General features: G+C 31.4%; 1 protein-coding gene across 1 annotated transcript; it reads left to right on the forward strand.

Annotated features, from left to right (window-relative positions):
- The first annotated feature begins 266 nt into the window (after positions 1-266).
- Positions 267-6723, forward strand: LOC122535080 (peritrophin-1-like). The gene is made up of 3 exons (XM_043666282.1): positions 267-402; positions 1647-1895; positions 6692-6723. The coding sequence occupies exons 1-3, from the start codon at positions 396-398 to the stop codon at positions 6721-6723; spliced, it is 288 nt and encodes a 95-aa protein (XP_043522217.1). The 5' UTR covers positions 267-395.
- The last annotated feature ends 16270 nt before the right edge of the window (positions 6724-22993 follow it).

Genomic DNA, 22993 nt, shown 5'->3' on the forward strand with positions numbered 1-22993 from the left:
AAGATATAATTTTGTATTATCACTGATGTAATTAAACCCATCAAGTCCTGTATCTTTCCACAATTCAGGTTTCTTATTTTTTTCTCCCAACACATATAGATATTCGGACTAATTTTTCAGATTTCTTTACAACAATAAAAAAAAAATAATCGCAAATCTATCAGTTATCTTTAATCTGGCAACTCAGTAACTTACTTACGTACATTAATAGTATTTATCGTATGATTTGACTGATAACGAAATCTGACGAAATAGCCGAATACCGCCAATATATATATGTATATAGATAATGATAATAGAGTATATAAAGCAAATCTGAAATCTGTCTAAGCAATTTGTGTCTACGGTGATACAGAGTTTGGATACATATTCTGTTCTCCTTTCTTAAACGCAAAATGAAAGGTAAGCTAATTGCTTCAGTAACTAGCTATGAATATGTTATATTCGAGTCTAGTGTTAGTGATGATATAGGAATTAAAATATTCAATTCTTAAGGAGAAATAAATTTTTTAGGTCGTGCGTGTAAATATGTTTTCATAATATGTTTTCATAAAATGATTACATAGTAAAACTAAATCCTTAATTAATCATAATTTATAAATAGATTTTAACTAAATTATTATTACGACATTGACTTTTACTATGATTCTGGGATTCATAGAAGAATTCTTTCAGTTGTTCTCATTTTATGTCCTGTTATTTCTATTTTTACTTTATATCTTAAAGAACTTACATCATTTGTTTGAAAACGATAAACAATAGGGAAAAATGTAAATTAAAATGAAACTATAAATATATCTATAATTATTGATTTAATAGTAACATCTTCGTTATTATTCTTATTCATTTATTTTTTTAATTGGGCCAATATAGAGCAATTATATCGTTCATTTTGATTCACATGATATTACGCTATATTTTATTTTTATTATTTTGTCATTGTGATTAATTGCATGTTACAAATGATAAGATATTCAATTATGTTTGTGAACTTTCGCTTCTCATACGTACTTTCTCCAAAATATGTTATTATAGTGTTTATATGAAAGCAAACGTATGATACATTATATATTCTTGCTACATAATTGCAAATCATTGTTTACTCGTGCAAAAATTAAAACTTTCGATTTCTACAAATATTCGCAGACACGTGATAGTTTCAGTAGCTCAAATAGTTTTGTCATTTAATCTGTCCAAGCTATTACTTATTATAACAGACACTGTTAAATAAATATTCTAATTTTTTGAAAAGTTCCTAGTTTCAGCTATTCCTCGAAACATCCTTTAACTAGTTCTGTAAAATTTAAAATTTAGTAACGTAAATACATAGTAAATAGAGTCACAGAATATAAAAATATAAAAATAGAACCTAGTTAATACAAATAGATATAGAATTACAAAATGTAAGAATAAAATTTAGTAATATAAATAGATACATAATATAAATGGAATTTAAGTAAATATAAAATATAAGAATAAAATTTAGTAACATGAATAACCAACAGAATTACAAATGAAATGTTGAACGAAATCCTTAACGAGGATGCCTTACATTTCTGCTAGTTTATTCATGAAATAAATTTAAATTACGAATTGAATTTGATAAAGAAGATAATTTTGACGAATCTGCGTTTTATTTTTTTCAGCCGTGGTATTCTTGTTATTTGCCGCCATTTTCATCTACACAAACTGCAACGTAATCGACGTGCAAGCTCCACGACCAGACTGCTCCCATGCAGACAAGGATCACCTTTTGGTTCGTCATCCATGCAGCTGCACTACTTACTTCGTTTGTCTCACCGATCCGCCAATTCCCATGGAATGCCCTGACGGCCTTCAGTTCAATCAAACTGTCCAGGCTTGCGATTTTGCAATTAATGTGAACTGCATAAGAGATCCTGGGTGCTAAATAATCTACTATTTCCTTTGTTTATATTTGTATTAACGAATCTATAAAAATGAAAGGAAAAATCTCGTAATCGTTTTTTTGTTTTGTTTTCAAAATCGTGACTATCGTTGCGTACTTGTTTCAAATTGTAAGTTACTCATAGAATATATGTATACGATATACACCTGCAAACAAGTAAAAATTCTTCTATAACATTGTATTATATTATTTGCGAGAACTCTTTTTTACAACATTGTAATATTTGCGTTTTATTTTGTTTTCCATCTTTTTTTTTTTTTCATTATTTTCCATCTGTTATTTTCCTAGCATTTGGATGAAATACTTAATGTTAGATGAAAGACGTACGTTGCCGCACAAAAGTGTGTGAATAATTTTTGAATTCAATTAGAATTTCAATTTCGTTTCGTTGTAATTTAACTATGTTTGTTGATTGGACTAAAACGCTCGAGTAGAACGTATTCGAAATCTTCAAATTTTCTCAGCAAACACATTTCGCGATATTCCTCTCTCAACTCGCGACGAAAAGATTTATTATTCTCTTTTCGAACCAGAATATAAATTTTATTATATAACACAATAGAATTAAATTCATTGAATCATCTTTTGTGTCAGTATAAAACAGTTTCAGTTTGTTGGAGTGTTAAAATTTGATTCTCTCAACAGTGGCGTATCAAAATAAAACGAACGTTTGTTTCATCAAATTATCATGTATTCTGGAAAAAGTTGAAAAGTACGAAATTTTAGAGATCATGGCCGCGATATATGTAACTTACTGTTGAATTAACAGACCAATTAAAACAAATGTGGCAGCTGACTGACTGCAAAAGTCTATATCTCAGAAAGGAAGAGTTATGAACCTATATTTATAGAAGAAACAGTGGAATACGGTACCAAAGTTTGGCCGTCTATTTCCTTAACATCTTGTATATTCAGGCACCGAGTGTATTTTCTGCTCTACCTGTACTTTCCACCGAATCGTGAGTTTCTCCTTTTCCCTTGGAAACAATAAATATATTTATTCTATTTTTATATATTCTATATTCTATATTTTTATATATTATATATTATATTTTATTTTATTACATATTTTTATATATTATATATTATATTTCATTTTATTACATATTTTTTATATATTTAATATATTTATTTCATATATTATACATTTTTTACATATTTAATATATTTATTTTATATATTATATATTTTTTATAATATATTTATAATATATTTAATATAATAATTTTGTATATATTTAATATATTATATTACATATATTATATTTTATTTCATATTTTTTATATATTTAATATATTATATTACATATATTATATTTTATTTCATATTTTTTATATATTTAATATATTATATTACATATATTATATTTTATTTCATATTTTTTATATATTTAATATATTATATTACATATATTATATTTTATTTCATATTTTTTATATATTTAATATACCATTATATTTCGTAACATTCCTCGTTCTTCCTCCTAACTCTTTAAATGGAAGCCATTTAAAACTATTTCGAACGTTTCTCCCTGTGACACACATTTTCCATTCACTAACAATTGGCCCAGTTTCTTCCTTCTTTTTTTTTTTTTTTTTTCCCCCCGTTTGAACTTACAAACTCGTTGGCGAACATTCGCATAAATCAGTTTCGCGGCCAGAGGTCTCTCTCTTCCTTTCAGTCGCAGCTATTAATCATAGTACGAGCCGTCGTACAGCGACGCGGCGCGAACGTTTCCAAGTCGAGCAGCGAGCTGCTCGTTTATTCGCGCGGACGACCGGAGACTTTACAATTCAATCTCTTCGACGGCATCTATCGTCAACTCGTTCGTCCTTTCATGAATAAGTCGAGCCAGTTTCCGCGGCCAGGCGAACGAACGGCTCTCGATTCGACATTATCGGCGGCGATCGATGGAAAACCGGGCGAGGGAACGAGCGACGAAGGAAGATGAAGACGCGATCCGGTGCCGGAAGACGATGAGGAACAGATGAAAAGGGGGCTTACAAGAGGACTTTCGAATTCTCCGGAGGATTGGCCGGTGTGTCGTGTGCAAAACAGGAGGAGGACGGCGAACGAAAGACGGCGTTGAAACGAAATCGGGGAGGAACGAGCAAGATGGTGTACCGGGATATCCCCGGGCAAGTGGGCAACGGTGAAAAGGAGAGACGAAGCTAGAGAAAAGAGAGATCTCATCAGAGACGGCGACACTTAAATTCCCTATTTCGTTTGGCGCTCAATACAGCCAGAACGGGAGTTTGTCGCGTTCCCCGCGTGCATCGAGCTCGCCTCGCCGCGTTCTCGTCCGTCAGTTAATGTCGTATTCTCGATGTAAAAAGGAGAACCAGACCGGCCAGAGAGGAGCGAGAAAGAGAGAGAGAGAGAGAGAGAGAGAGAGAGAGAGAACGAAGCGGCTCGAACGGATCGAGACTTCTTATCGGTACGAGTCAGCTACCGGTTACCGGCTTCGTACACACTCCTTTACCTCGAAACAGCTCCTTTTTTTCTTTCTTTCTTTTCTCTCTCTCTCTCTCTCTTCCTCTCTCATCGTCTCTACAGTTTCCCACTATTACTTTACCGTTTTCGTAGATTTCCCGCGCTTGTCGCCGTTACTTGCACGAAATGAATCCAGCCTTGAAGCGTGCCACGGGGAATGTTAATGGAAGCTATTCTGCGTTTGAGCGTTTTCGTTATGAACTTTGAAAAATAATGTTTCGATTATGTATTTCAGACTATGTGCTACGACATGTACGAGTTCAATTGGTCGTTGATTGAAATGTTCAATAGAAGAGCTGTTGAGAAGCTAGATCGGTCGATTTGAATTGTTGAATGTTTCTTGACTTTACCATTAAGACTTTATGTTACGATTATCAAATTTAGATTTGATATAATTGATAGATTGAATTTGTTAATTGTAACTGGAGTATGTGGTTTGTATATTCTATTTTAATTTAGATCTGATGAGAAAAATAGATTAAATTTCCTAACTTTACTACAGGAATATAATAGATTTTATTTAGAGTGGTTAATAGATTTTATTTAGAGTTGTTTTATATGATAAGCAGATTGAAATTTTCACAAGGACAGCGAAAGAAATAGAACCTAAAGAGAGATTTGTTTCACTCACTAGATATTAGATTATCATATTTTTAGGTGTTCTGTATATTTTTAGGTATATTTTTTATACAGGTGTTATCATATTTTAGATATGAAGATTATCATATTTTAGGTGTTCTGTATATTTTTTATACATTACATATCCTATACATGTTTGTAATTTTAAATTTCCTATAAGTGTATGAAAATTTATAGTTTACTCTTCCTTTTTCTTCCGAACATCAAATACATAATTACTCTTAATGAAAATAAAATTCATCATCAGTTTCGTTCGTCGATTTTACAATTTACATGTTTCAAGAAAAATTACATATTTGACAATTAAAGATTATTGATTTATCGTTAATAGTTTATGTGCAAAGTTTTAATGGTTGAAAAAGTTTCATTCACATTAGTGATAACTGTGCTGATAATTTTTTATTATTTAAAATATTGTATTAAAGAAATCTGTCTTTTGTCATCGTTGATAAAGATGTTTCAAAATGTGATGACACAAGAAAATCGTATGCTTAATCAAGGAATAGTTCAAGATAACCATTCATATATTGACATGTTGAAATGATACTTAATATTCAAAATACGATATTGGATAAAGCATTAAGATTTTATTTTATAATAGTAATTACTAATAAAGTATGTTTTCCATTTACATTTCTGATCATAAATTGTATATTAATTTTATTAAACTTTCAAACGATTGAAATAATATGCAATATACAATTTCAAAATATAATAAATGACCTTTCATAGAAAAAAGAGCAATCTAATCATACAATTAGTTTAAACACAGAAGGCTCGAATGTAACAATCGCGAACACCATCGATTAACATCTTTCCGGGCCTGAAATCTCCAACGTTACACTTTTCAATTATACATCAATACAGTTGGCATAATGTTACTTCTGTTCGTGACGGAGCTTCCTCGTTATTCCATTCGTATTTACATTCAACGACATGAAAAATGTTTCACGATCGAGGCCGGCTACGTTTAAACCCATTGCCACAACTTCAAGTTGTTGCCTCTAGTTGTTTCCTTTAAATCCTTGGAAGTTCCCGTTCTCGTTCTCCTCTTGTTTCTTCACCTCGTTTTATTTTCTCTCTTCCCTTCTTGCTTTGTCCGTTGTATATAACAAAGGGAATTCGAAAGGCACGATCGGGTGGTTAATTTATGCTGTCTGTCTTGCTAGGTGGTACGTTCTGTCAAGCTGCTAGTCGCGGCAGGAGGTGAGATCGAATTAATAGCCAGACATTTTTCCAACGAAGAAAGCGCGCCAGCAGAACGCGGCAAGGAGAAAAAGAATAAAGAAAGAAAGAAAGAAAGAAAGAAAGAAAAAGAAGAAAGAGAAGGGAACAAGGGAGAAAGGAAAGAATACCGATTATAAAACGCTCAGATGGCGTGCAAAGAACGCAAAGGCCCTCCGTTTGCACGAGGCAAGCTCAGGTTTGGCTTGCCCGTAGAGATTGCTGCTTTGTTGCATGTCTCCTTAGACTTGTACATTTATTACGTGGCTGGTAATTCTCATACGACTGAATTATCGTCTTTTAATCGCTCCTCTTCCTCCCTGTGGTACTAATTTCTCTAGTTGAAGTTGCATTCTCCAAGCGAAATAATTAACGAGATTAACAACGCTGTTCAAAAAAATTTCAACTTCTTCCCTTCTGAAGGTATTAATATGTACTAGGTGATTCTTTGTCGAGTTTAATGCGTTGAATATGAAGGCACTTCATTAGTTTTCGAAGAAATCAATTTTCGAGAAGGTGCAAATTTTCAAGTTTAAATGTTATGTGACAATATGTTTCTAAAATATTATTGAATTCGTCGTTTAGTGTGTCAATCAAAAATTAACGGGATAGAAGAGATTTTTAATTTTGACCGAAATATTTATAACATATAAATATATATAACACTCTGTTGCAATATTATATTGTATATTACTAAACACCGAAAAATTGTTTGATATATACTATCATTAGATAATATCATTAGATAATAAATCTCCCAGAAATATATACTATTATTTGATATATATACTAAATATTCTATATACTCTATATACTAAACATATACTATTATTTAATAAATATATATTATTATTTTACTATTATATACTATATAAATAAATATAATATAATAAATATATATTATTATTTTACTATTATATACTCTATATACTATATACTCTATATAATAAATATATACTATTATTTGATATATATACTAAATATTTTATATACTCTCTATACTAAAATCTCCCAAAAATATTTTTTGAAAAATATTTAATGAAATTGTATCGCAGAGAGATGAAACTCGGTAATAACGATGAATCAACGAAAATCTTTCCGTTGTTGAACAGAATAGGAAGGCAGAGATAAGACTGTGATGTAGTAGCTGGTCATTCCCCGGTGTCCCCGAGGAAATCAAATTATCAACACGACCAAGACCAACTGGCACATGTACTAAAGCCGAGCACAGGTGGTTCACTGATATTGGTTTTGCTTTCGAATTTTGTGGACACCTATAGCTATTGTCGTACCAGAGACTCATCAAGGGCAATTACTAAATATTCACAAGTTCATTACGAACCGAGCTGAATACGCCATCCTTGTATCTCCTTTCTGTCTTCTTTTTCCTTCAGCGTCTCTGTTGTCTATTTTTGTATGACAAAATTCGTATTATTTCTATATTAATATAAAAATTGTATATCATCAAGCCCCGACGAGAAGGAAAAAAGTGGGTAGAATTAATAAATAATTTTAATCACGAAACTACAAAGTACTTTTCACAGTTATTGTGTCCATACTGAGGACGTCTTATTTTTGTTATTTATTTATTTATTTAAAGTTATACATAGCTTTGAGAATTGCTAGAAATTACAATAATACATTACAGATTAATATAATTATGATGATCGAATATATATATCTGATCATGTGTATAACAGGCGATATTGTCTGCTCTTTCTGTCGCGTAAAATCATAGAAGACGGAGAATTTGAGGACGAAAGCGAAAACTTTACTATTCGATTCCTAATTCATATTTTTTTCATCGTAATCCGCCCGTGCAAATTTAAAACGAGGGGGTTGAACGACAGTTTTCAGCGTGCAGGTCAGATGCGCTTTCCGACAAAGAGCTCATAAAAATTTAATAGATCGTCGCATTCGGAATGCGACAGCGGGCTTTTCACGGCTTATAAATGCTTCGTTTGACCGAAAACAATTTTGCTGCCGGTTGAGAAGTCATAGGTGGCACAAAACTCGAAACCGGCCAGTTTAGAAACGCTTTCAGCGAGCACGGTGCGCTTCAGCCGCGTAACATGAGTTTTAATTACTCGTCATTGGATTGCCTAACGGTCTCGGTCGTCTAACGCGAATGAACTTCGTAAACAACTGAAATTCTGGCACCCGAGTTTTCGCCGCATCACAATTTTCAAATCGCCTCGGCCTATTGCCAGTTAATCGATCTACACGTTTTTATTTATCTTGTACAAGACACTTTTTGTACTTGAGATCGAAGTAAAATAATCTCAACACATATACTTGAGATTCAAAGTACAGAGAACAGAACAATTTTCAAGGTTTCGCTTTCTTAATTATATTCTCAGAAATATGAATTTGTAGAAAAATTCGTAATCTATACACCTTAAGCTTTCATAGTCTATATATTTTCGAGTAGAGTCCAAAAATATTGTGTTAGCAATGAAATAATTATCAAAAGAACGATATTTACATATTTATACATTACAAAAAGTCGTGAAATCTGTGACTGTGAAGGTTAAAAAAAACATAGAAGAAATAACAGTGACAAACTGCGGAGAAACTTGTACAAAAATCCGCAATCTATACACCTTGAGCTTTCATAGTCTATATATTTTCGAGTAGAGTCCAAAAATATTGTGTTAGCAATGAAATAATTATCAAAAGAACGATATTTACATATTTATACATTACAAAAAGTCGTGAAATCTGTGACTGTGAAGGTTAAAAAAAACATAGAAGAAATAACAGTGACAAACTGCGGAGAAACTTGTACAAAAATCCGCAATCTATACACCTTGAGCTTTCATAGTCTATATATTTTCGAGTAGAGTCCAAAAATATTGTGTTAGCAATGAAATAATTATCAAAAGAACGATATTTACATATTTATACATTACAAAAAGTCGTGAAATCTGTGACTGTAAAGGTTAAAAAAAACATAGAAGAAATAATAGTGACAAATTGCGGAGAAACAGGCAAAAAATGAAACTCTTGCACAATATACTTTGGCTGAAAGTTTCTCGATTCGGCGCACAGAGAACGATATACCGTTATATATTACTACGAGCAAGGCCAAAGTCGACGATGACACATCGGGGATTGATTTCTGGCATATCGCGTTTTACGTGGATTTTCGAGAGGATCACACGTCAGCTATCCAATTCGACGAGGTCCCCGATTAAAATTCGATCGGTTATCATCGGAATGTCGTGTGATATTCCGGCCGAGTTTTATGTACGAGACCGATAACAATCCGCTGGATTATTGAAACCCACGCATCGATTGATCGACAGCCACCGATATCAGGAATTGCTCTGGCCCTACACGTGCGTCTACTAACTGGCACGACAGTGTGCGTGTCGCTTTTCGTGCGCTCAGGAAACTGCCGCTGATTTTCTCTGTGCTCGCGCAGCTTTGAAATCCCCGCGTCTAGACCTTTTAGCTGGCTCGAAAAATCTGTTGCCGGCAAAATACAAACTTTTTTTATCGATGAAACGTCCATTACTTCGTCACAGGCTGTCCAGCACAACATGGATAACTGACAATGAGAGAAAAAGAAAATTGTTTTGTTTAAAGTTCCGTTTTCCTTTTTTTTTTTTTTTTTTTTTTTTGAGAAAATATTGTTTGAATATTTAATCGAATTTGGGTAATTCTGGACTATACAAGAGTAGATGAGTAATTGATGTTGTAAAATAAAATTTTTCTGTTTGAAATTTCATAGAGTTTGAAAGTTTAAAGAACAGAGTTTAAAGAATATGTTTAGTTGACTTATGAAAATAATTGACTTAGTAATTAAGTAGTTTTTAATATATTTTTGAAATTAATTTTCTTAAAATGTAACAATTGTAACAACTGTAAGTTTTGACTGTGAAGTTGTATTCTACACTTTTGACTTATTTAAATTTACTTATTTCTAAACAGTTCAAAATTATCTAAATTTAAGTATATTTAATAAATTTAATTTTCTTCAAAACGAAACTTGGAAAATTTTATCCTATTTTTCGATTTGTTTCTGCACATAGAATCATTTTCCAGTTTGTTATAAACGATGTATGAGACACACTATTTATTTTTCTCTCATTTGCCAGACCTTAATTCTTTGAAAGAAACAAAGCATTTTATAGATAACTATAAGAACCAGTATATTAAATCAATCTACTGTAGATACTACATAACTATATACATATACATATAAATGAATTGTATAAAAATCATTGATTACTTACTCCCAAATTATACATAAAAGTATAATTTCCTTCAGAATAAATAATTATTCGAATACACACTCAACGATAAAATTTTAATCATATATAAACAAAAATATTGTGGAATAAATAACATATAATAATAAAAATATAAGTTCATTATAATACCCAATTCTAAAAATATTTTGTATACATTTTTTCAAACATATGTTGAAAATTCTTTTTACAAAAATATTTTCCTAATGTAATAACTTAAACATTACAAAATAAATTAGTAGAAACGGATCAAGGTTGTATCCTCGACCTATTTTCTTGACAAAATGCCATAGATTAACCGTGAGTGGAACAGCTATTTCAAAATAACAATGCAGTGAAATCACTGTCAGTCAATAGTCATTGTGCAATAGTGAATGTCGCGTTCATTTCTATTTCTTCTATTCGGTATAGCTTGGCTTCTAAATTGAAGGGTTCACAACAAAAACGACACTTTTCCACGTTTGTCTCTTTCTAGCAGAACAAAAAAGTATCTTTAATCCTGCTTCAATACGTTTCAAATGTTTTTAAAAAAATATTTGTTATATTGCATAAATTAAATTTGTACTGAGAAACTATTGAATTGAAATTGAACATTTGTACAGTCGATTAATTTCCATTTCTTTTAGTAAATTATTTCGTATTATGAATATCGTTTCTGACTGTTCTATTAATTTTGTTGTGTCATAAAAATTTGATAAAGATTAAAAGTCTGATAAAGAAACTCTTCTATGATATTTCAAAGTCATCGGTATTTTTTTCTTCTTAATATGTATTATACACATTTTTTATATATATCATTCTTTATAGAAATTATTAAAGAACTTGTCTCTGGAAATGTTAAATCATTAAAATAAAGAAATATGGTGGTCTTTTAATTATTTTAGGGAAATTTATTGTTTAATTTGATAATCCACGATAAGAAATACTTAAATTATATTTATGTATTGTTATTATAATTTATAAATAAAAATTTTATAAAATAATATTTTAAATCAAAATGTAGTGTAATTAAGAATAAATGAATTGAAAAAAATTTTTATTTTTGGATAATTATTTTTAATATTAATTTGAAAGAAAATTTAATAGTAAATTAATTTAATTATTTATTTGAATTAAGTGTTTTTAAAGTATTGAATTTTTATATCTATATAAAGTTCAATACGTTTATACAAATCGATATGGTTTCCCTCGTTACTTATTTTTGTATTCAAAAATATGAAGAACTTTACATTTTCCAAACAATCTCAGAAATGTACAACAAATGAATAATACATGGAGCAGTGATGTTGAAGTTACTAAACTTTCTAAAACGTTATAATATGATCAAACTTAAGTATTTCTCATTCTATTACAATGTGTAATGTTTAGTTTTTTGATAGCTATTTAAAACAAGTTTCATACTCCTAGCATAATCTTTCAGAAAATGTTCCTAAAAGACTGTCACGTATTAGCTGTGCAATGGCGTATGTATTATGCATGTTCAAGTTTATGCCCAGCAGAACATAATCGAAAGCCTAAGCTCGTGTACATGTATAAGAAAATGATGCCTTTAATCGGCAAGTCGAATAATAGCTTATTGCAAATAACGCTGTTTATGCCCTTCGTCACTATTCTCCTATTCAAGCGTAACCTCTCCAACGATGGAACGGAACAACGAACAAATATTAAAAACTATAAATTCATTCGTTCTCTCCCTCCGCTTGCATAGACCCAGCCACAGCCAGCACCGTTTGCTGTTCGGCCACTTTTAATGAAATTCACACCACCTCGGCTCTTGACTTTGGCTCGTCGTTCCTTACCACCATGAAAGCCGTTTTCACGGGTAATGAAAGAATTTAATTTGAAAATTGATTTCATCTATTCGCTAGCTCGATATCGCTAGAACCTCGCTGATATTATATGCTGGAATATTTCATGACCGTGATTCAATTCGATTTTGCAGAATTATTTGATAAAAAAAGGTATGTAAAGAATAATGAAATTTATGACGAAATAAATTTTCATCGACACGCTCGTGATAAATTCTTAATGGAAGTCTGATTTTATATTTTATTATTTTACATTATGTTATATTGTATATTATATATTATTATTACATATTATTTTACATTCTATTTTTTTAAATTTTCTATTATTTATTAGAGATTATACGCAGCAGTAAAATGTAAACTTTTCAGGTACATTAAATAAAAACATTTCATCAAGAATGACAAAAGGAATTTCAAAAATTAAAGACGAATTTTATTTTTAACTTTAATTTTAATATTTAAATTTATTTCTGAAAATTTGATATATTTTGACATATTATTCTATCAATTTGAGGGAAACTCACTAATTCAGTTGCAATAGTAGGGGACATATAATGATTAATTTCATTAATTTCTAAGAAAAAAGATATCATTAATTTTAGCAAAAAATTATTATTATTGATCATGTCAATTCAAAACAGACTAATCCCTTGAAACGATATTTATATTCGCATTAAATTTCCAAGGATAAACATTTTCTAATAATAATCGATATTTTAATATACTCTGAATCGTGTGAAATCTAACTGAAAGTCTAACTGAAACGAAGATACGAATCACGGTCGATTACCGTCGGCAGGATAGTCATTTTTAAGCGTTAAATATTCATAACGATCAGCGGAAAGTTTTCGAGTTTCGGAAAGAAAGGCACGTCGTGAATTTTCCCGAGAAAATCCGTCGTCGGAGTGTGCGGAGAAAATAATAGCGCGGTTGCCCTCTCCCGTTTTAAACGATCGAATACGTCCGCGCCACGCGACGAGATTTATGCGTCGATTATTTATCGCGTCCCTTTCGTCGTGGAAAATAGAAAATATGCTTAAAAGGGAGAGCAGGCCTCTCGCGCGCACGCGTTCCACGACCAACAAGCTTGCGATACGTATATTTAAAATCTCATTTATATTGTCCTTGCTATCTGCCGGTACATAAATTCACCCATTGAAAGTTTGCTCTACCTGTTATAGAAATATCGCGAGCCTCTCGGAAGAAGGATGCGCACGCATAAAACTGTGTAAGTGAATATAATTTATGCTTGCAAAACTGAGAATCCAAATGATCATTTAATTCATTTTTATTGGTTTATTCGATTGTTTCTACGACTGGTACTTTCGTGAAAGTAACGATTATGCTTACAATTGCTCACGAATGTATTCGAACAATTCTATCATCCGTATCATATAAAATATTTTGACATTTTATTAATGTCGCAATAAGACTCGACTTTCATGGGAATTAAGTTTGATACAAATGTACATAAGTACGAATTATGAGATATTTAATACAAGTATATTATCTCGGAAAGATAGCAAAGATATTTAAGTAACCACAAATACTGAGATTATGTTAAACACTTTAAGACCGCTATTAATGCTGTATATTGACTCTGTACTAAATATTATGCTCGTAATAAATATTCACAACATTTATATACGTTTCGAGATTTTAATATTGTCTCTTATTGCCAATGTTATTAATGAAATTTCAAAATGTTTTAGATAATACATGTATATATAAAAGTTCTTCTATAGTAAATATTTGAATATTTACTCTTGACAATTTCTTGATGGAATCAGATAAAAATTTCATAAGTTCATCTTATAATATTGGTCATTTTGTGTAAAAAAGACACTGTTTAAATAAAAACTATTATAAGTACATAGAGTCATCTAGCTCTGTCACTTTAAATTATCGTAAACAGCTATTTGTATAAGAAAGTATTTCAAAGAAATGATAGGCAATGTAATAATTAATAATTCCTTGAGCTTCTCAAACAAATATGTTATTGAAAAGATAATGATTTTTGAACCTGTATACCTTAACAAGACTCACTTGGGTTTCCATTTATAAATATAACAAAAAATTAATTATTACTTGATCCTTTCAAAATTTTTGTTTGAAATCATTTTTTGTACATAAGTTTGTTATTAAAATTTGATTTGGTTCACACTTGAAACAATAGATCATACGCCGTTAATGAGGAGGAAAGAAAATTAGCTTTCGACGTAGCGCTCTAATCAAGAAGCGCACTCGTCGAAACGTGAAACGTTGATACAAAATTTCTCATCGAATCGACAGCCTCGGAGCAAAAGTACTAACCGGTTGAATAAACGGTTCCTCCTTTGCAATCCTCGGAATTTATTGACGCGAAACGCGGCTCGCTAGGTTCCATTCTCCTTCGATAAGTAATGCAACGTTGTTATAAAGGACACTCATAACTTATTCCGACAAGTCCACTCGTAAAGACGCGGGGGGGCGCGGGTACTCGCGGGAAAAGGGAAATACAAGATGTGGAAATAAATAAAGGTAGCCGATCTAACGTGCTTACGGAGCTAAGGTAACCGGTTTGAGATGGTTTAAAGGCAGGGTCGAGCGGCGAAGGGTCTGGGTTCAGGTGGTGTTGCAACCAATATCGTAAATCCAGATCGACTTGGGAAAGAGAGAACCGCTTTCTCACGTACTCCCCTTTACAACCGTTGTGCCGCCTTCTTTTGCATCTGTGCAATATCTTCATAAAGTCGCCGGGTAGGATTATGAGGCCACGGATTCTCCATGAATTCTACGAACGGCCGTGCAACAAAAATGTTGTTGCATTCGATTCCAACATCGTGAGAATTTGGCTCTGGCAGAATGCTTTTCGTATTTTTCTAAAGAAACACGTTCCCGTTTGTTTCTTCGTTCAAATTCCTTCGTTCCTTTATCGTTACGCAAACGAGATTACGGAGAAAAAGTTTTATATTTATTGAAATTGAAACGTATCTTTTTATCATCGTAGTTACTCGTGAAAATATTCAAATATTTACCGAAGGTAAATACGAGTTATGAGCATTGTTCATCAGTATCTTGAAATTTCATGAATAAAGTATACGAAGTAAATTATAAATTTTATTACAAACAGTTATTATGACTCTTCTTATATATTGTTTACCGTCGAAGCTTATTAACATATTTACTTAGTATGATGCATGGAGGATGTATACATATTGAACGTAATCAATAAGCAATGAATTTGAAGCAGATTATAATTTAACTCGGAGAATGCATTTTTTCATACAATAGAATGGTTAATATTATATAATGGTAAGTATTGTAATTAAAAATTATGGAGTAAGCTAGTGAATAATAATCTAGGTACAATTTTAAATACAATTTTAGGCACAATTTGAGTTAAATGTTCATCTTATCATTTTTACTGATTATCTTTAACTTGTTTCCCATCGTGATAGATAAGTAATAGTAAATAAGATTGTATCTGATGCTGTATCGTGTACGGAAATAGTCACTATAATATTGTCCTGAAATCTATACTACCAATTCATTAATTAGATGTGTGAGTTTTAAATGCATTTTTCTCCAACACAATTTCACCATCCTCGATTTTTATCTTATTTTGGGCTTCCTAATTTAATATAAACATCTCGTGTAAGATTTCAGATTCTTACTAAGCGAGAAAGCATTTCCCTTTAACTTCATTTGTATTATAATTCGACTCCTTCTGTGTGGAGAAATAATATTTAATGTATATGATCGTCTGAAAAATGTGATTTTTGTTAAAAATTATTGCACTAATTATATTGAAGTCTGTTAATATATTAATATCTCCCAATGTAATTTACTTTCTAGTTTTTTTATTTTTACAGATTATAAAAGTATTTTTTATATAGTATAATAGGGTATCTAATCCTAGTCTGATATTTAATTTTCACATATTTTAATATATGAATTTATAATTATATAAATAATTTAAATTTCACCTATAATTATTAGTTTTTATATAAAATTATTTTATCTTAATAAAAGTTTATTAATTATTAACTCATAATTTAAGTTTTACCGCTATTGCTGGCACTTTAATTATTAATTTCAATTCCCTTATTTAATTTTCATTAATTAGTAATGAAGAATTTCTTATTAATTTTATTTTACTAATAAATTTAATATTTAAATTTAATATTTATTTGAATTATATGCAAAATATTAATTTAATTAATAATTCAACCATAATTATATTTTATTATTATATTAAATTATCATATTTCTTAATATTTATTCAACAGGACAATTTTATTGTAAAAAAGATTTCTTTCGTATAACAATAACCAAGACAGATATTAATATAGTTCCAATAATAATTCTTTTCGTTTTGTATAGCTATAGCTGTAGCAAAAATAATTTAGAAATTCGAAAGACTCGAGAAACCGAACCTGTTAATCAGAAAACCAATTGTCTCATCAATTCCAACCAAATTCCGAATTATTTTTCGCGTCGTCTCAGTGTTCTCAGTCACATGAGAAATTTATCTTACAACGTATAATATCAACACGGCGAATACTAAAAATTTAAAGGCCATTTGCAAGCGTGTCGATACGTTAAATTATCCTCTCGTTAAAAGCGACTGAAACAGCGAAAACGTAAATGGTCGCTTTTAGTAGCTGTGTGTTTCATATGTGATGTTCAATTGCCAAAAATCGTACATAATGTACGCGCCGCTTCAACGCACGACGTTCATAATAAATTAAGAGGCTTTCAGCAGCCGCGCCTATTAGCAGCAACGGGAAAACAAAATAATACCTACACACGTGAGTATTCAATACGTATAGCGGACACGCGTGCTCCGTGTATTATGGTTCTGCGCTCGAAATGTGAAAACTCATGGAAAATGTGAAAATGTATCGTGTAACACATGTAAACATATATTTATGTCACTGTCGCACATTACAACGTGCTACTAGATATTGAGATGCAACTACAGACACGGACAGATTAAATATATGTATTTAGGTTGATCTTTTCAATTGTAAGTGATATCTCAGTGTGAAAATATTCAGATGAAACTTACGGCCGCCTCTTATCAATATTCAAACATGTACATTTATTTGAATGTTGGAAAAATTAAATGCAAAATGCCTGTAAAATCTTTTTTGTTGTATCATAACGTGTATCAATTTCATTATCATAAATCGAATATAAAGTTTATAAGTTCTGATGAATTTATAAATAGAGATATCTAATAGTTATGCAGAATTTGGGATATAATATAGAATATTTTCTATTTACATAAATCAATTAATATAATAAATCTTCAAATTTTCCTTAGGATTTTAGATTATATTGTGATTATATTGTATTTACAAAATATGCAAATTATTATTTTGTCACAAACATCTAACTGTAAATTTATAAAATATATGAATAATAATGTAGAAATATTGGATCGTATAATATGGATGAAACAATCTAATATTTTTTAATAGAACTTGTCATATTAGATTTCTCATATTCTATGATTACTTTAATATATAGTAAATAGAGTAAATAGATATAGTTCAAAATATAGTATATAATACTACACGTAGCATAGAACTGTAACGAAAAAAATTTTCATATTTCCAATTTTTCCACACTGTGTTATTACTTTTTAGGAAATATTGCAAAGAATTCTAAAACGTACAACTACAAAAATTTACAGTACACTAATTATAAACGTACAACTACAAATTTGTACAAATTTGACAACTACAATTTTGTACAACTACAAAAATTGACAGTACACTAATTATAAACGTACAACTACAAAATTGACAACTACAAATTTGTACAAATTTGATAACTACAATTTTGTACAACTACAAAAATTGACAGTACACTAATTATAAAGATTCTAACTAAAAAGACAAAATTAGCGAGAAGAAAGTATTTCTAAAATATGACTACTATATCCAATAAAATAGATAGAATAATAACTAATCTGTCTGAAAATACGCACTCAAACTCGTAAATTAACGATAAAATTAACGAAGAATATAATTTTATACAAATTTTGTAGCTAACTGCAGCTAAGTCAACAGTTCGTTGACATTGTCTGACTAGTGATTGATCAGCTTCAGTAGTGAACAGTGGAACAAGGCCGTAGTTGTAGGGACGTTAGATATAGCTGATGCAAGGCCAAGTGTCAAAGGACGTTGAAGAGTGGCGAAGGGATTGTAGGAGAGAAATGGCGCGGCGGGTGATTTTCGAGGGCCCAACAGAACGTACCGTCGGTAATGTCGATGAATAGAGAGGTAATGAATCGTAGTGGACACCAACACGGAAGAGGCGAGGCAATTCTAGGCGTTTGGCTGGCCCTCTTCCCTGAAAAATATATATATGTACGTTCGTTCCTCTCTTCTTCTCGCCTTATCGTCTCTCTCTTTCCTTCTTCAGCCGAGCCACAACCTACCCTCTACCTATATTATGCACGATATCTGTAGTAGGTGAAATAGAGAACGTATAGAGTAGTATACCTATTCATATTAAAGCCTCTGAAATCCACCCTCTTATTCAGGCCTATGTTGGCATTCACGTTGGTACCAGACACCAGAAACTGACCGCCTATATGGTCTCCACACGTTCCCAGTATTCTTCTTGTTTCTCTTTATTTATTCCGCTCCTATTCCTGGATACCTGGCGCGTTCCGCGTGCCAGTAAGATATCGCTACCACTTCCTGCCAAAACCACCATCCAAGCAAAATTAAGACTTTGCGCCGTTGGTTTAGTCCAATAAAGGAAATGAGATCTCTCTCCATTCTTTCGTGGATCGTGGAAAAACGGGGTGGAATTGAGTATCAATTAATTGTGATAATTGATCACAAATTTATATTTTCAAAAATACAATTAACGTATATTGATTGTCGTGATTGTCACTGACGATTGACATTTCTATTTTCATAAATGACTCAAGCAAGGTAAATTTTGTAACATAATAATTTTACAAAACAATTTTATGATAATAAATATTCTGTTCTATAAATGAAACGAATGAATTTCGTCAGTTAATGATGGTTGAAATAAAATAAATGCAATTTTATACTAATAAATATTCTGTTCTATAGATGAAACGAATGAATTTCGTCAGTTAAAATCCCGATGGAATTTACTATATTTTTAAAAAAAGAATATTACTCATCATAAAAATATGAAGCTATATATACACGATTATTTATTTATTGATATTTAAATCTCTATTCTTGAAAATCTCCGAGTATATGGTGCATTGTACTGTTAATTAAGTTATAAAAACTAAATATCTTCCCAAACTTTTACAAAAAAATATCTCCTCTCATATTTCATAACTTTGGTCATTTAAAGTTTAACACAGTGCAAAACTTCTTCGGAAAGTTTGTGTTACATCTCCGAATATTTCTTTATTAATAATAATCTACGCACATCTTCCAGAGTGTGTGTATCTAACATACCTAATTTTGAAAGAGATTTATTTCTTACTTAATGCACTCTTTAACATGTAATACATGTTATATATAATATAATATAAAATATAATAATATAATATAATATAATAATATTATATAATATAATATAATAATATTATATAATATAATATAATAAAATATAATAATATAATATAATATAATAAAACATAATAATATAATATAATATAATAAAATATAATAATACATAATAATTACACGTAATGTATATTATTATGGTTATATCACTATATTATTATATTGCATATTATCCATTATCATACACATAACAATAAAAATAATAACAAATATCGTATAACAATAAAAATAATAAAACAAACAGATATATATCACAATAAATATTATATATTACAGATAATAATACAAGTTTTTCAAAAACATTCGGATAGAACTGCTACAAGACGCGAATGAATTTCATAGAGCCAGTCCTCAATCTTTTCGTCGTTCAATTTCGACCGTTGTTTGCTTATCCCCCGTGCAGATATATTAAAATTTTCCCATGCCCCGGCTCCGTGTCACCGTGTTGTTGGTTCACGCGACCAGCCAGATCGATCGATCGAATTCAGGATTACCAGTACGAGGGAAATCACTTTGCAACGAGGCCTCTGCAAGAGAAACGCCTCCAGCGACCTTCCAGAAATAACCGAATCATTTAGATTTCGAGGATCCGTGATGGGGTTTGAGCAGGCGAGGGTGCAAGCAGACTGTTGCAAGGGACTGGAAGAGCGTGGCGGTAGCGAGGATCGAGAAAAAGGAGGGGGGAAGTGATCCGCGGGTGGAAAAGGCAGCGACACTTTTATCGATATCGACGACCTTGAAGCGGCTACGAAGCGGTCTTCTCCGTCGTCTTTATTTTACCAAGATATACAAACAGGTATATACATAGCTGTGATCACGACTCTTCGGTAAAGCCGATAGAGGAAATACAAGCAGGGGGGAGGGGGGGGGGATCCATTTTCGCATAAGGAAACGGAAGACGTGAATTAAATCGTGTCATGAGATATACAATCGATGAGACAAGTTAAGAAATTACGGAACAGCACGTGTTTAATCGATTATTGAATGTAGATGTTTGCACGAATTTTGTATTTTAATGATATGAAAAAAAATTAAATGGACTTTATATATATATATATATATATAAATTGCAAGATATTTAACACAAGTATATATTTTACAAAATTTAAATCTATTATATCAATAAGTTTCAATAAAGCAAACAATGAGAGAGATGTTAGATCGCGGGTTTGAAAATTGAAATTCATGTTTTTAAAAATATAGTCTTCCTATCGGTCATTTATAAAAACCACTATACTTCTTTCCGTCCGTCTCGTACAATTTCGTGTAAATACATAAAAATCTGCTTGCCAGAAGATTGAAATTGTTAAAAAAAAGAATTCACAGCCTGTTCATACAGTTAATTACCTAATTAATTAAATATAAAAACAAATTTCCTACGAAAAATTCCAAATTTCTTCGTCGTTCGCGATAGGATAGGAAGTATTATAACAGCTTGACGACGGAAAGAAGACGGTTGACTCGGCAGAGGCGCGAAAACGAAAGTAAGTTATGCACAAATATGCAAAGACTCCGTGCGTTCGAACCATGGAGGAGGCACGCCTATTTGCATACTTCAATGCGGTGGTGGCTTGAATGGGCAGACTCGCAAGAGACCCATTTTAGATACAGTCCATAACGCAGCATTCAAACGGCAACGTCGGCATTTTTCATTACTCGTTTTTCTCTTTTTTTTTTTTTTCTCTTTTCCTTTTTTTGCGCTTTGTAACGAAACTGTAGCCAGGCGAAAAGGTTATGCACGGCCCCCGTAGCATCCCGCGGAGTAACGCAGCGTTGTAAAAACCCCATAAAAGTCCGTTTCCTGAGGGGCAATACCGACCAGAGCTTCACCGCTCGTATCCGTTGGCTTAACCATCATCAGCTATTACGTATTTTCATAATATTTTACACCCTAGTGGCGCATCGCACAGCCACCGGATACATTGTCGTTCGGGTATCGTCGAGCGGAGATTTTTCATAGGGCTCCGGCGATGAATGAGACCGAGTTACCAGCGACATGCCGGAATGTTCAGTCACCCAGCGCAGTGACACGTCTGGAGAGCAATTTTTCTGCGATCGAAATGAAAAACACGTTGAACTTTTTTCAACAAAACTGTGATTAATGTGATTGATATTAGCAAACGTACGAAATATAACTGAAAGATATTTATACACATAGAAATATGATTATTCGCAAGAGTTGCATTTAAAATTTAGGTCATCTTCTTCATAATTGTCCAAGCTTTCATACGGAATTCAATCAATTTTTTTTTTTTTTTTAAATTTAAAATTGAACACTTGAGAAACGAGTTTATACATAATACGTTTATAAGTAAGAGAGCCAACTTTTGTATCGACGATAATATAATTTGAAGCACGCTCATAAGCGTTGTTAGATTGAAAAGATAAATGGACAACAACGTTTAGAAGTTGTATCGATCAATTCCATAAATTGAAAAGCACGGAAAAATAATGATGTTACAAACATATACATGTCACAACATTTCACTCCACTTTTTATTGGCCATTTATAAGAAAAACATTGATATTACTATAATAGAATGTATTAAAATGTGCATGGATGAATCATGAATGGCTGAAATTTGATTTTTGTCCCGGCTGAACGCACTGTGCTATGCAACGTGTTTCCATATTTCCCTCTTTTCATATTCTATAGTGCTCTTCGAATATATACGACGATTTTTAAGAATTACACCGGATGCATTGTTCCACGACACGCGGCTTCAACATGCCGGCAACGAATACTTTTTAGACTTCAATTCTACCCTCTGCTCATTTTCATTTTCATTCCAAGCTTTGAGCTTTTATCGACGCTAATGAGTGTTATACCAGTCGGATGAAATGAAAGAGTTTATTTTAAAATACGAGACATTTTGCATTCTGCATGGCATATTTTTGTTTATTTTCTATGTATTTACAGAGAACGTTTTATGCAATGTTCCCTATACATGATATATATGTTGATTTTGTTTTGATTTCGACTACTATATGCATTTATTATCTTTGTAAAATATCAATATTATTCTATTAATATGTAACATTATAAATATTATTATCTTTGTAAAATAAAATATAATTTTACCTTTT

The sequence above is a fragment of the Frieseomelitta varia genome, unplaced genomic scaffold (genome assembly GCF_011392965.1).
Source record: "Frieseomelitta varia isolate USP_RPSP 00005682 unplaced genomic scaffold, Fvar_1.2 scaffold_15, whole genome shotgun sequence".
NCBI lineage: Eukaryota > Metazoa > Arthropoda > Insecta > Hymenoptera > Apidae > Frieseomelitta > Frieseomelitta varia.